The sequence below is a fragment of the Thamnophis elegans genome, chromosome Z, assembly GCF_009769535.1.
Source record: "Thamnophis elegans isolate rThaEle1 chromosome Z, rThaEle1.pri, whole genome shotgun sequence".
NCBI classification, from domain to species: domain Eukaryota; kingdom Metazoa; phylum Chordata; class Lepidosauria; order Squamata; family Colubridae; genus Thamnophis; species Thamnophis elegans.
Genome location: NC_045558.1, coordinates 52,891,790 through 52,906,402, shown reverse-complemented (window position 1 = coordinate 52,906,402; position 14,613 = coordinate 52,891,790). Strand labels below are relative to the sequence as shown.

The window sequence follows — 14,613 nt, the reverse complement described above, 5'->3', positions numbered from 1 at the left end:
AGATATTTTGGAACTCTGAATTCACTTAAGCTTCAACTAGTTGGCAAATTTAAACAACTGCAGTCTATATGTGTTATTTCGATGACTCCTAAAGTTAACTACAGGTAGTCCTCGACTTATGATCACAATTGAGCCCCAAATGTATGTTGTTAAGTGTGACATTTACTAAGAGAGTTTTGCTTCATTTTACAACCTTTCTAGCCACAATTGTTAAAGTGAATCACTGCAGTTATTAAGTTAGTAACAAGGTTGTTAAATGAATCTGTTTTCCCCATTGATTTTGCTTGTTAGAAGCTGTTCAGATGACCCCAGAATATTGCAACCATTATAAATATGAACCAGTTGCCAAGCATCTGAATTTTGATTATGTGACCATGGGGATGCTACAATAGTTGTAAGTGTGAAAAATAGTCATAAGTCATTTTTCAGTGCTGTTGAACGGTCACTAAAACTGTTGTAAGTCGAGGACTACTTGTAATACCAGTTTAAAAGTTGACATGGAACATTCTATGATTATATTATTTTGAATATAGTGTACTATTTACAATGGGTGCTAGATAATATCCACTTCATACATAATATAGTACAAGTGCTTACACTGAATTCAGTAATTGTTTGAATTGTATTGACAGTACAGAAAACTCAATTTATCTAACAGCATCTTAACTCTTATGAACAAATAACTATGTTTGCATTCACAATACCGTTGTCCAAATACTTGCATTAGGAGGACAACATAAATTATTCTTGTTACTGACTTCTCTTATAGTTGCATTTATGTGGAAGTAGCCTCTTGTTTTCAGCAAAATATATTCTTCAGATGTTTATATAGTGTATCCTTTCATTGTGGCTCTTGCTATTGTGATTGATTATTGTAGAGTTTTCAAACTCTGCCCCCCTCCCCCATTACAACTTTGAACAAGAGGAACTAAGGTGAAAAAGGGGGGATGTCTACAGCAAGCTTTCCAAGGTTAAATGGAAAAGCAAGGGCTTGTTCTCATGGAAAAACATGTCTGCAATTTTATGGATCAGGGTTTGTTTGTTTTAAACAAATTTAATTTTAAAATCCCAGGCTAGTGTTTTATTACACACACACACCATCCCATTTCTATTTGATAATAAGAAATATCTTAATCCACATGCTATTGAGATAATTCATCTTAAAATAGTTGGTTCCCAGCTCTTGTCTCCTTTCCCCAGGATTTAGTTTAAGAGTTGCAATGCAACTTTTTCATTATCAACCCTTGAATCCGTCCATTGTAATTGATTCATGAAATTATAATTTCATTCAGGGGTTCTAGATAGAATCATTTTTCAAATAACAAAACTCATAATCAGTTAGGACCATCTTCCAAATTTATATCAAAGACCTATGAGGTTCACAATTGCTCAAATTAATATTGTATCGATCTGCTTTCCTGAAAAAAGAATGAATGCAATATTTTTTTCACTGACTAGCTAAAAAGGTTACTTGTTATAATTGGACTATGATGACAAATATTTTCTCTCTAAATGTAAAAATCTATTTTGTGTTTTCCTCTCAACTACATTTAAATGTTGCCTTGGATTTCTTGAATTTCTGTAGTTTTTCTAATGTTACTAATTTCCTTTATTGTACGTGTAGTATTATCAGTGGAACAACATTAGGGTTAATTCTTACAAACCAAGTACTGTAAACAGGAAATCCTTTACTAAAGTAGTAAATCCACTACACAGAAAGGGAAATGGGCAGGAAAGAGTGAGTACATAGAATATATAATCAAAGTAGATAGAGAAGAAATAGTAGCTGGGAAAATGTTACATGAAAGTTTAGTAATAATTGTGAAATTGATTTACAATTAAAAGTATTTTGCTTTCATGTGACCATTGTGTGAGAAATATTTTGGTTGCATATGTGACTTCAAAATTTTCCTATTATAAGTAGAAAGCTAACGGGGGTCTAAAGGGTAACATAAAAAAGATAAAGGTTTTCTGAAAATGCTCTGACATTTAGCCTTGCCCTGACATTTAGCCTGAGACTAATATAGTCAAAAGTTAATATAGTGAATAAAACAACAAATATGGAGGTGAAGAAATTGGTATGTTCTTGAGATGTTTTGACCATGGCTATTAAGATACCCACATAGTTTCATATAGCTATCTTAATCTATCCATTTCATTTGGTCTGCTTTTTGACTGCATAACAATACAGCAGTTAAGAAAAATGATAGTCAACCATGAAACATGATAATCAACCATAACTAAAATGTTAGAATACATTAAAATCAAATAAAAGAAATGGGCAAAATTTATTTGAATTTGACAAAAATAAGAGGTTAAGAATATTTAATGCAATCATTTATCTGTTTAGCAGTTACTTCAGTTAAGCTGGCCAGCCTCCATAATCAAATCATGTCCAAATCTATTAAATATTGTATTAAATATTATATGAATCAGGCCAAAGTAGTCCCTCTTTGAAGAATGGTTCCAAAACTGAATTGAAGAAGCAGCTTCTTGGATGAGGGAATGTTTTCAAAATGAAAAAAGGAGAAAGTCCAGTTGCCTTTTGGAAGAAAAACACATTTGGGACCATCATGATCTGGATGATTGAGAATCTCGATGGACACAAGAGTTCACAATTTTTTTCATGATCAGAAACAGAAATAAGGCAATGTAAAAAGAATGTTAAAAATCTATATTTTTGTTAGAACGTGGACAGATAATACTAATTACATGATTTTTTAATTAGCTGCAGTGTTGGGTTTCAAATTTTTTTAGAACTTATTCTGTAGGTGTGGCTTGTTTTGTGGGAGTGGCTCGGTGGTCATATGATTAGGTGGGCATGGCCAATTGGAAAATGTGAAATTCACTTAACAACACTCTTGTTTAACAATCAAAATTTGGGCTCAATTGTGGTCATAAGTCAAGGACTATCTCTGTCTTCCTCTTGTCCTAGTAAACTTCTCCATTCTGGCAATTTTCCTTTCTGTTAGAGGCACCAAAGTAATCCAAATGATATAAGGTTTCCTGCTGGGGCAGAGGGTTGGACTAGATGACCTCCCAGATCCCTTCCAGCACTAGTTTGCTGTGCTGTTTCAAAGCATTTTCTAAAGTCATGTCTAGTGCCACGGTTAGCAGTCCGTCCTTCCTCTCCTTTCTCTTTCTCCCTTAATTCCTCTTTCTTCCTTTCCCTTTCTTTTTTTCTTCCTTTCTCTTTCTTCCTTTCTCTCTTTCTTTCCTCTCTCTCTCTCTCACACACACATTTTAGGAATCAAATCTAAAGGACCTCTAGAAGTCTTGTTCAAAACTGATTGTACGTGACAAAAGCTTTAGCTAAGATTCATTAACTTGACTATAAATGATCCCATTTAGATAATTTAGGGATTTTTTTTAAGAATGTGGAAATGAGCAAAATAATATAGTAGAGAAAGGAAGGAAGAAGGTAGGAAGGAAGAAGGAAGGAAAGAATAGAAAGGTGTTCAGTTCTTAATATTTGAATGTATCTTCTTAATAGACATACTAATAATAATGCATTAGAATATTTCCTTTCTCTCTCCCCCCTCCCTCCCTAAAAATTATTTGGGGCCACATGCAGTTCTTCCTTCTACCTCCCTCCACTCTCCTTCCTTCCATCTCATTTCCAGCTCTTTCATTTCCTTCCTTCCTCTTTAATGGAGGGGAGGGGTGGCTGGACTTTGGGTTCTTATGCTCAGTTCCCCTAAAAATCCACCACTGGCACAAACCCACTTCTTCTTGTCAAATCCCCAGCTATTCTCCTGTTGATTTGATCAAAGCAGCAGGGAAAGTGGGGGGAGGGAGGAGGTGAGTGGAAGCAGTAGATGGACCCAAGCACTTGTGCACACAGCTTTGCAGAGAAATAATTGGGAAGGGATTCACTCCGGAAGCTTATAAAATTTCCCCACCACTTCCCGAATAGGCGTGTGTGCATGCACACACTCTCCTCCCTCTCTCCCTTTCTCTTATACTGGATTGACTCCAAAGTTCTTAAAATCTCCCCAATACCTCCCGAATAGTGTGTATGCATGCACACACTCTCCTCCCTCTGAAATACCCCCACTCTACACACACACACACATACACACACACACACACCTCCATCTCATTCCAAGTTCTCTCCCTCCTTCCCCCTTCCCCTCTCATTTCTTATTAGTTATTATGTGCCATTCAGCAAAAGTCTTAATACTTTAGCTTTGAATAATCATATTGTTATGGTTAGGATTTTATATTATAAATATTACAAGTAGTATTAAATGCTTGCCATCACTTGGCGGGCGGAAACAGGGACATGCCTTCTCTGGACCTGCAAGCTAGTCGCCCTCCTGCCAGGGAGACAGCCAGTGCAGGTGAGCCATGCGGTTGCTCTGATTGCGTGGGCCCCGTCGACTGGGCGGGCAAAGGAAGTGGGTGGGCGGGACAAGCAGGGTGCGGACAGGCAGGGTGGACGGGGCTGAATGAGGGGGGCAGGTCAGCATTCCGGTACGCAGCCTCTGGAGGACCTGATATGCAAATACACACCGATTTTCTGGATCAGGTTCTTGCAAACCGTACCATACCCCCTGAAACCCATCTCTGTTTAGTTGCCTAAAGTTTTGTAATACATTATTAGGAAGTCCCATGAAAAAAGAAAGTAGGCATTTTGAATAATAAATTACTAAGTAAATTGGACACAGTTGGCAAGATTGATGTGAATATCTGACTGTGATAAAAATGTTATTCGTTTGAAATGTTTCATGTGAATTTCCTTTTTAGTATATGTCATGTCTGGAGATAGCATCTGTTCTAACTTTTTCTAGAAAATCATTAGAAAGTGATGATCTGATGATAAATCATTTGGATGAGTTTGGCCTGCACTGTTTCAAGCTACATAATATTAATAGTATCTTATATAATTAATCTTATTATGTAGATAATTTTTCCATGTTAATTTTCAAAAAATCATGTGGGTTTATATGAGACTCCCATGATTCACAGATCTTTCCTGTAATAACATTCCTTGCCACTTGGAGATTGTATTATGTTATAATAAATTATTCTGCAAATATTTTTCTATGATTTTAAAGAAGATACAGATTAATATGAGAGTCCCACAAAACTTTTATTAACAGAACTTTTCTGTAATACTGGAACCACTCCCAGGCACCTGGAATTTTCATTATATTATAGTATAATGCTTACTCCTATATGCTGTCAAAAATATCTTTAAAGCTAGTCCAACAGATATATCTGATAAATGTTACAGGTAATTAATTTCTAAGACTTACAAGAGTCTTCTCATGGCCACTAATATGAAGAAATATATAATTTAATCATTTATATTTCTGTTTTTAGAAATTAGTAACTGAGAAAATATAGTATGCCTCCTCTGTTATGTTGCAACTACATTAAAAAGACATAACTTTTTTTACTGATTTGCATTGGTTGACAGTTTTGTTTGACATTCTTTTCAAAATAAAACAATAGCATTTTTAATAAACTGCACAACAAAATCCATAGTAAATTTTGGGGCCTTCTCCTTACTAGATTTGTGACAAGCATTAAAGAGGCAGTCAGTGATGAAGTTTGGTTTCCATAGCAGTGACTTGATGTTATGTAAGGAGTAAGGAAGTTGCATGTATTTGCCTGGTTGTCATGGCTCTGAGAATGTGGCTGGAACAACTTTCACAATTGCGGTGTTTCAAAAGTATTTGAAAATAGCAAATGCTAACCAGAAGCTATAAATCCTTATAAATTACAATTCCAAATTACATATTGTGTAGTTACATATTTAAGAGTTAAGACTTTCTTTAAATGAAGTATTATGTTTTAAAATCACTGATGTTCCTAATATTTGTGTGGTCTCAATCAAAAACATTGTTTATAAGAGTTTTAACAGGATTTTTAATTCGTTTGAATAAATACTTGGATTCCCAATACTACTCCAGTCTTTTCTGGAAGTTCTGTTGCCTGATTGTTTGGTAATGGAAGCAACCAATCTAAAAATAATGAAAATCATGTAACAATGAAAATGAACACTAAATGAGGTAGAGAAATATTGAGAAAGTTTCTAGATTAAAAAAAGTAGTTTTTTGTTCCCTGCTTAGTAACTAATACACAAAAGATTTTTTTCTGTATAATTTTTATTTGATTAATGTGAAATTGTAAGCATTTCCAAATGATCACAATTATTTTAGTTAAAGCCCTTTTGCAAAGCTCTTATCATTTTTCTTTTCAATCATAATCTGAAAAGAACTATAGGGGATAAATAACACCATCCAATTAATAGGAAAGAGTTTCACTTTAGATATTTTAAGGAGTTTTGTACTGCATTTTAATGAATAAATGGACTTGCTTGTTCAGTTGTGCTTTATGACAGGAAGACATTTTTTTAAATGAGCATTTTAATTCTATTCAAATGCACTATATATGGCCTACAAAATATTCAAATCAGAAAATACAGAAAAAGGGGAAAGAAAACAAACATAAAGGAGGTTTATTTAGCTATTCATACAAAAAGGATTGATAGAGGTCTTCAGTGTTGTAAACTTTAACAGTAGGCATCTATAAAATTTAGGAAAAGAACATTCCTGTATGCAGGTTCCCATAGGAAAGGTCCTACAAAAGCAGTTTCAGGATCTCTAGATCTACATATTCTGTAAGACTGTTCCAGTTGTCAATGTTTAACTAAATAATATAGTGAACAAGTAGTTCTCATTTAGCAACTGTTTCAGTAAGTAATCTCAAATATGATAATCAACAGTACTAAACAATAATAAAAATAATTTACTAAGTAATGAGTATCCTTATGCTCAAATTTCTGCACTGGAAAACACATGCTGGATTGAGAGGAACACTGGCATTGTTGATTGCTACCATCAGTGTTTCTGTCTCCCTCCCTCCCTGTCTGTCATATGGTTTACTTCACAGGAATTGGGGAGATGTCAATACTTGTGCATGAATTGGATTAAAGTGAGGGAGAGGTATGCATAGTCAGTCTCACTCTTCTCATATGCCATCTTGCCTTTCCTGTTACAAACAGCTTCAAGCAAGAGTGCATGTTAGCGCCAACCTTGTTCAGCATGTTTTCAGCCATGCTATCAGATGCCTTCCAGAACAGTTCTTTGGGAGTTAGCCTGAGGTACAGGACCGATGGGAAATTGTTCAACCTGTGAAGACTCCAAGCTGTCACCAAGATAAAGGAGACTGTGCTGTGTGACCTCCTCTTTGCTGACGACTGTGTCCTGAATGCTGGATCAGAGCTGGAAATGCAAGCCAGTGTGGACAAATTTGCAGCAGCATACAACAACTTTGGTCTCCTTATCAACATAAAAAAGACCGAAGTGATGCATCAGCCAACTCCGAAAGCCCAACCCCAAGAGCCCACCATCACAGTGAAGGGACAAAAGTTGCAAGCAGTGGACCAATTTACATGCCTTGGCAGCACCCTCTCCCATGCAGTGACAATTGACTTTGAGGTCAACTGCAGAATCGCCAAGGCAAACTCTCCATTTTGCTGATTCCTGACCAATATGTAGGACTTCCGTAGAATAATCCTTGCTACAGAGCTTAAAGTCTACCGAGCAGTAGTGCTAACTACCCTGATGTATGCCAGTGAGACTTGGACTGTATACAGGAGGCATGCTAGACAAATGAACCACTTCCATATGACCTGCCTCCATAGAATACTGAGGATCCGGTGGCAGGACAAGGTGCCAGACATAGAAGTCCTCTCCAGAGCGTGACCCATCAAAACCGCGGTCCACTAAAGCGCGCCCGATCAAAGCGCGTACGTGATGTCAGCGCGACAAATAAAATTAAAAATAAATTAAATTAAAATAAAATTAAAGCAAGCCGATTCACGTAAAGGTAAGGGTTAGGGTTAGGTTAAGGGTTAGGGTTAGGTTTAGGGTTACGTTAAGCGTTAGGGTTAGATTTAGGGTTAGGTTAAAGGTTAGTGTTAGGTTAAGGGTTAGGTTTAGGGTTAGGCTTAGGTTTAGGGTTAGGTTTGGGGGGGTTAGGTTTAGATTTACGCGTTAATTTTAAGTTTACCGCTCACAGCGTGCTGTTTTCGTCACACTGTGATGACGTCACGTACGCGCTTTCATCGAGCGCGCTTTAGTCTACCGCGGTTTTGTGGTGGAACCGTCCAGAGCAGGCCTGCCATTAGTTCACATCCTGCTGATGAAAGCCCAGACATGCTGGGCAGGCCATGTTGCAAGGATGCCAGACCATCGCATCCTCAAACAGCTCCTCTATGGTGAGCTGTCTTAAGGAAAGTGATCGCATGGCGGACAAAGGAAACGATACAAAGACATGTTGAAAATCTCCTTCAAGTCCCTGGAAATTGACACCACTTCCTGGGAAACCCTGGCATAAGATCGATCAACATGACACACGCTGATCCGCCAAGGCTGCCAGATATCTGAGGACAGAAGAACAATCATGACATAAGAGAAGCAAGCACTCTGCAAAGTCAGAGCTGCAAATGCTGCAAGAATGGTGCCCACACATGTGGCAGAACATTTCGTGCCTGTATAGACCTTACCAGCCACCTGCGGACACATTGTGGACAACCCACAACCTGTTAGATGTCAGGGTCCTCTTCGAACATGGTGGACAAACATCATCATTGTTTACTTAGGGTTCATATCACTGAAACCAATTGCAATTGCTAAATGAGGAGTAACATAAAAATTGAAATGATATTTCATGGAAGTGCATAGAAAACATTCCAGCCCTTGTCTAGTTAGTTATGATCTTGCAAATTATGACTAATTAATATGTTTGTTCAAATGGTAAATAAATATTTACTGTCTTGAAGTTTAAAATTCATTATCTTTTGCCAGATATATGGAGTCTGGGAGTTATTCTTTACATGTTGGTATGTGGACAACCACCTTTTCAAGAAGCAAATGATAGTGAAACTTTGACCATGATAATGGATTGTAAATACACAGTACCATCTCGGGTGTCCAAAGAATGTAAAGAGTAAGTAAATGATTCTATAAAATGCCTTGTAATTAAAAACATTGTGCCAGTAATTTAAATATGGGCAGTTATTTAATAATTATGTGCAAGTCCTTTATTATGTTCCCCCCTTAGTTTGCATTTTCTATTCTATGATTGGTTCTGGTTCTAGAAGACATTGCAGATTTAAATTCTCATAGGGTAAAATATTATTTTAAGCTTTAAAGTTATAACTATTGTGCTTTTATATGAGAAATTGATTTTTAATGACATAGTATGATGTCTTATTACATTTCCATGCCTATTTTTAAAGAATGCTTTGAAAATGAGAACATTAATTTTTCAACAGCTGTATTATTACATTTATATGCTTCTCACCTCACTTTTCAAAGCAACTTTAGGTGACTTACAATTAAAACTATAAAAATAAGAATATTTAAAACATTAGATACAAAGATCAGAAGTAAAAGGGAAGATCAGTATAGTGGAGGCATCTTCTCTCTCCACCAGCCACCTTCATTGTGGAGTGCCCTCATCAGGATCCCAAGACAAGAGTGGAGGCACACCTTATCTCAGGTAGCCAGGTATTCCAAATAGCAGAGACAGACTCTTTCTACACCTCTAAAGGCCCACAGTATATCTTTTTTGTTGGATTGAGTAGAACTGGCCAATATCATGGGAATGAGACAGTTCCTCAGAGAACCTAGTTCCATATGCCATGTTTTAAACGTGATAAGCAACACCCTGAATTGGACCCAGAAGCAAACCAGGAACTGATGAAGGTCATGTATATTATAAACACAATATGATCAGAACTTGTATATTGTAAATCTTCCATTTATATAAAGGGAGCCCTGGTGGCACAGTAATTTGAATGCAGTATTGCAGGAAAACTCTTCCTACAGTCTGGAGTGCAATCCTTATGGGGCTCATGGTTGAATTCCGTCCATCTGAGTTTGGTAAAATGAGGATCCAGATTGTTGAGGAAAATATGCTGACATTATAAATTGCCCAGAGAATGCTATAAAGTGAACATTCCCTCACTTAATGCTGTGATCTTTGGTTTTCAAACTACTTTTATACCTGTTATATATTTGTAAAAGTTTCTAAAATGTACTGAAAAACAAATCAAAAAGAGAGTCTTAAACAAAACTTGCTTATGTGCTTCCTAGTTCAGTTACAATGATGGTTATCTTCTATAGAAACCCTTACCAAGTCAGAGCCAGCTTACCTATTAAGATAAAAATTACACTGGTGCTATCATCTGCTGTGATTTAACATCTTTTAAACTCAAATGAATTTATATGGTGATGGACTTGGAAAGTATCTCATATAGCCCTGTGTAATAATTCTAAAAAAGTATGGAGATCTAGTATCTCAGAAAAATAACCCTTAATAGGAAGAATTCTACTAATGAAATAGCCAATTATATGTTGCGTTAAGAACCAGTTGTATTATAAAAGAAAAACAGTTTTGTGGAATAAACCCATATGTAATGATGCTAATATATGCTTATATTTTTCTTGCTAGTTTAATTACACGAATGTTACAAAGAGATCCCAAACAAAGAGCATCTTTGGAAGAAATTGAAAATCACCCTTGGCTACAAGGAGTTGATCCATCACCTGCAACAAAATATAATATTCCTTTGGTTTCATATAAAAATCTTTCAGAGGAAGAGCACAATAGCATAATACAGCGCATGGTTCTTGGAGATATTGCAGATCGAGATACTATTGTGGAGTAAGTAACATTTTATACAGTTTTATAACTCAATATATGGCTGTTCTTATTCTGTTACAAGAGAACATCCTTTTTCCAGTAGAGATGGTGGGAGGGGCTACAGCTGGGTTTTGTCAAAGCCTGATTGGTCTTAAGACTGAGGGAAAGTATCCTCCTTTCCCTGTTGGCTCCTAGTTTCCTCTCAGTCTTTGGTCCAAGCACTGGCTTTGGCTCCATTAGAGGACATTGTGCTGTTTTTCTACATTGGTCAAATTGATTGGCTATTCCAAATTCCAAATTGGTGCTGCTGACCACAGAGACTGTTTTGTCCCGTGATTCTAATGAATATGCAGATACAGGCTTGGCTGTCTGCCACAACTAATTACGGAGATAAAGCCACCCCTTGGCTAGTAGCCTAGAACGCTATCTTCAAAAAAGCATGATTAGACTTACTGAATGCTTTCTCAACAGCTAGTAAACTGGACCGTTGTTTCCTGCAAAGATTCCCCTCCCGTCGCTCCACCTATAAACTCTTTTGGAGGGGCCACAATAGTAGCCAGCTGTCCCTATTTCCTTCTATGACATCTTCTCCACAGCTGCTCCCTTCTCAGCTCTTTGCACACGCATATCAGAGACAACCTCCCTCTGTTCCTCCTCACTGCTCCCTGATTCAGATGCTACCTGGTGGCCAACAGGCCTTTCTAGTCCCTGCTCTGACTCCAAACACCCTCCAGAGTCGTCTTCATCCTCCAGAGCAGTCCCATAATGGTCATCGCTGTCAGAGTCCACCAACAGCTCAGCCGGCCACAACAGAAACCATATTTACTGTCTCATAAGGAGGTAGGGGAGCTTTCTGGTGCTTCTCTCCTACCTATGGGCCTTGAGGAGTCCTATCTGGTCCCTGGATGTATGAGGGTGACAGCTTCCCTCGGAGCAGCAAAGGGGAGTGACTGCAGGATCTCCAATCCTGCGAAGACTGGAAGATTGCACCACAACCCCAGCAGCCGGGCTGCAGCTCCAACAGGCATGCTGTGGATTGCAAAAAATAGCCGCGACTTCAAAGAAGCACGCCGCCGCTTCGAGAGAGCAACCACGGCTTTAAAGACCACGCCGCAGCTTGAAGAAGCATGCCACGGCTCAGTCAGTCTCGGCTTCAAAGGGTGTGCCGCAGTTGGGAAAGATGAGCTGTGGCTTGAAAGCCAAGCCACAATTTGTAACGGCTGGCTGTAGTCTCCTCGTGGCTGAGCCTCTATCGACGGAGTCTCTGGTGTTCATTTTGTTTGCGCACATGGAGGTGGCCATTTTCAGCTACCTCGTGAGTGTTACTGCGGACCTGCGTCATGGCCACTAATTGAGGCTGGCAGGTTGAGGAACGTCGAGTGCAGTCTCTTCAGCTCCCAAAGGCCAGACATCGGCAGGCATTTTCCATGGCCGTTCTACTACTTTGTGGCACACATGAGTGTCTGGGATGGCTACTACAGGGCCAAATCCAGCGCAGGCCCCTATGGAGACCAGTAGCAAAGTCGGGAGGCATGACAGCCACAGAACGAGGACAGCAGCCTCCAAGCCTACTGCTGACTAGTGTCCCTCCAGAGCAGGGGTGGGTTTCGACCGGTTCGCACCGGTCCCTGCGATCCAGTTGGTCGCCGAACCCGGAAGTAAGTAACTTCCGGGAACGGCGAAGCCCCCCCCCGCGCCCGCGCGCGCCCGCACACCCGCGCCTGCTCCTTACCCGGTTTTTCTGAATTCTGCGCTTTCCACGCATGCGCAGAACGCATACAGCGCCTGCGCGATCCTCCAGGAGCAGCTGGAGCATCGCGCAGATGCTAGTACGCATGCGCGCGCCGCGTGCGTGCACGCGCGTGCTGCGTGCGTGCATGAGGACGCCGCGTGCGTGCGTGAGGACGCCGCCGGCCTCGTTCCAACCGATCTGGTTGGAACGGGGCGAGAAACCCACCCCTGCTCCAGAGCCACCATTAGGGATGAGCTCAGAAGACAACAAGCTTTGGAGAAGCAGATTGCCAGGGCAGAGAAGCAGGCCCATTCTACTAGGCCCAGTTCCCCCAGCAGGTCAAGGTCTCCTGTTAGGACCGACTCTCACCAATCAGGCTCTCCTCCTAAGGGCTTCAGTCCCCCTCAATCTCACCTCTTAGGCCTTGTAGGCAGCCCAGGCAGGTGGTGTCCCCTTCTCCATCCATCTCTCTGACACCTTACATGACAGATGGAGTAGATCCCTTGGAAGGTGGTTCTCAGGATTTCCTTCCGGTTCCTAACCTGGCTCCTCAGGGTCCTCCAGAGGCTGTGCCTGGGGACCTGGCTATTCCGGCAGGCCTGGGGCTGTTGACCTCATGAATGAGGTCCAGCCCCACTCAGATTGAGTATATGGTGTGTCGTTTTAAATTGTTTCTCTTTTTTCTATTTTTAAATTGTCCCTCTTTTCCTATTTTTAACTCCTTATTTTAATCTTGTGTCTGTAAGCCACCCGAAGTCCTACAGGATTGGGCGGCATATAAATGTATTAAAAGTTAAAGAGGAACTGGATGCCTGAGAGCATTAAGAGGCTCATATCTTCCCACATTACTAAGGGCATCGCAACGGGAGCGCGCATCCTGGGGGAAGGGAGGAGTCACTCAGACTACCGGCATCGCAGGTCTCCATCTTCTACCCATAGACATGATTGCGCTAGGCCGCCTTTCCCTTCGGTGGTCAGCAAGGGATCTGTTCTAGGGGAGGACACACACCAGGATATGGGGTTCTCTGAGGATTAAGACACTGTCCCCCCCCCTGATCCCCTGGCCTTTCCTGATCTCTTTTCTCCTATGTTTAAGACCCTTCTATATAAGGCTAAAAAAACCACTAAGATAGGGACAGGGCCCCCCTCAGTGTCCCAGGCTAAGGACCCGAACGTGGCCATGTTCACAAACACCACCACAGAAAAGGAGGAAGTTCCTGCCCCACCTTTATTTCTTGAGGTGGTCAAAAACCAGTGGACCCATCCTTCCACCTTACCCAATCCTGGGAGTAATGACCACCGCTTCTATAATATGGAGCAGGTGTTCTCCCAGGACCTCCAATTGCCCACAGTAGATGCTCCGATAGCAGGCTTGGCCACTTCCTCCATGGTGGTGTCTGGGGATGTGGCCGATAAGTTGAAACCGGAAGACAAGCGTGCAGAACTTATCTTGCGTAAGAACTTCAATACTTCCGCCTGCGCAATTATATCTGTGGCGGCCTACTTCAACCGCACAGCGGTTATGTGGCTGTGCCAATTGCAGGACCATATCCCAGTCCAGAATGAGCGTCTTCAACATGACCTCACTAAGATCATTTCTGCTACGCAGTTTTCTGTGGATGCCACCCTGGATTCTATTAAATTTGCGTCCTGAGCCTTATCCACCTCGGTGACTTCCAGACATCTTCTTTGGCTACGTAGTTGACAGATGGACAACAAGTCCAAATGAAACCTAGCAGCAGCCCCGTACATGGGTACCAATCTCTTTGGAGAATTTCTAGACCCGGTTTTTATTGAGAATAAAGATACCATCTAACACCAAGAAGCTAGACTCTTGCCCAGTCCATACGTAGGCCTTCTTTCAGTGCATCTGAGCCAGATTACCGTCAACAGAGGTACTTCCCATATAGGTCTAACAGACAGAGTCAGTACCCCTTCTACCAGTACAGGAAGATACCAGGGTCAGTCTAGGCAGCCATTTCGCGGGGGAGGCGGCCGTCCCTTCTGCAAAGGGAAATGACTCCAATCTGAGTCTTCCCTTAGGCAGCCGCCTGGAACAGCTCGCGGATCAGTGGGGCCAGGTAACATCGGATGCCTGGGTCAGGTCTACCGTCAGGAACGGCCTACTTCTGGATTTTCTCTCCCTACCTCTGACGCTCTTCAGTACTTTTCCCCGTCTCAGGATCCAGAACTGCGCCGTCAAATGGATTAGCCAT

The 14,613-nt window shown here is 40.7% G+C and overlaps 1 protein-coding gene across 3 annotated transcripts in view; it reads left to right on the top strand.

The window, feature by feature from the left end:
• Positions 1-14,613, top strand: part of SNRK (SNF related kinase) — a 41,210-nt gene that overhangs the window by 7,598 nt on the left and 18,999 nt on the right. For all 3 annotated transcript variants that reach the window (XM_032237083.1, XM_032237084.1, XM_032237085.1), the window contains exons 4-5: positions 8,823-8,964; positions 10,474-10,686. In XM_032237083.1, the coding sequence (XP_032092974.1) occupies positions 8,823-8,964; positions 10,474-10,686 (355 nt within the window). The remainder of the gene's footprint in view (positions 1-8,822; positions 8,965-10,473; positions 10,687-14,613) is intronic.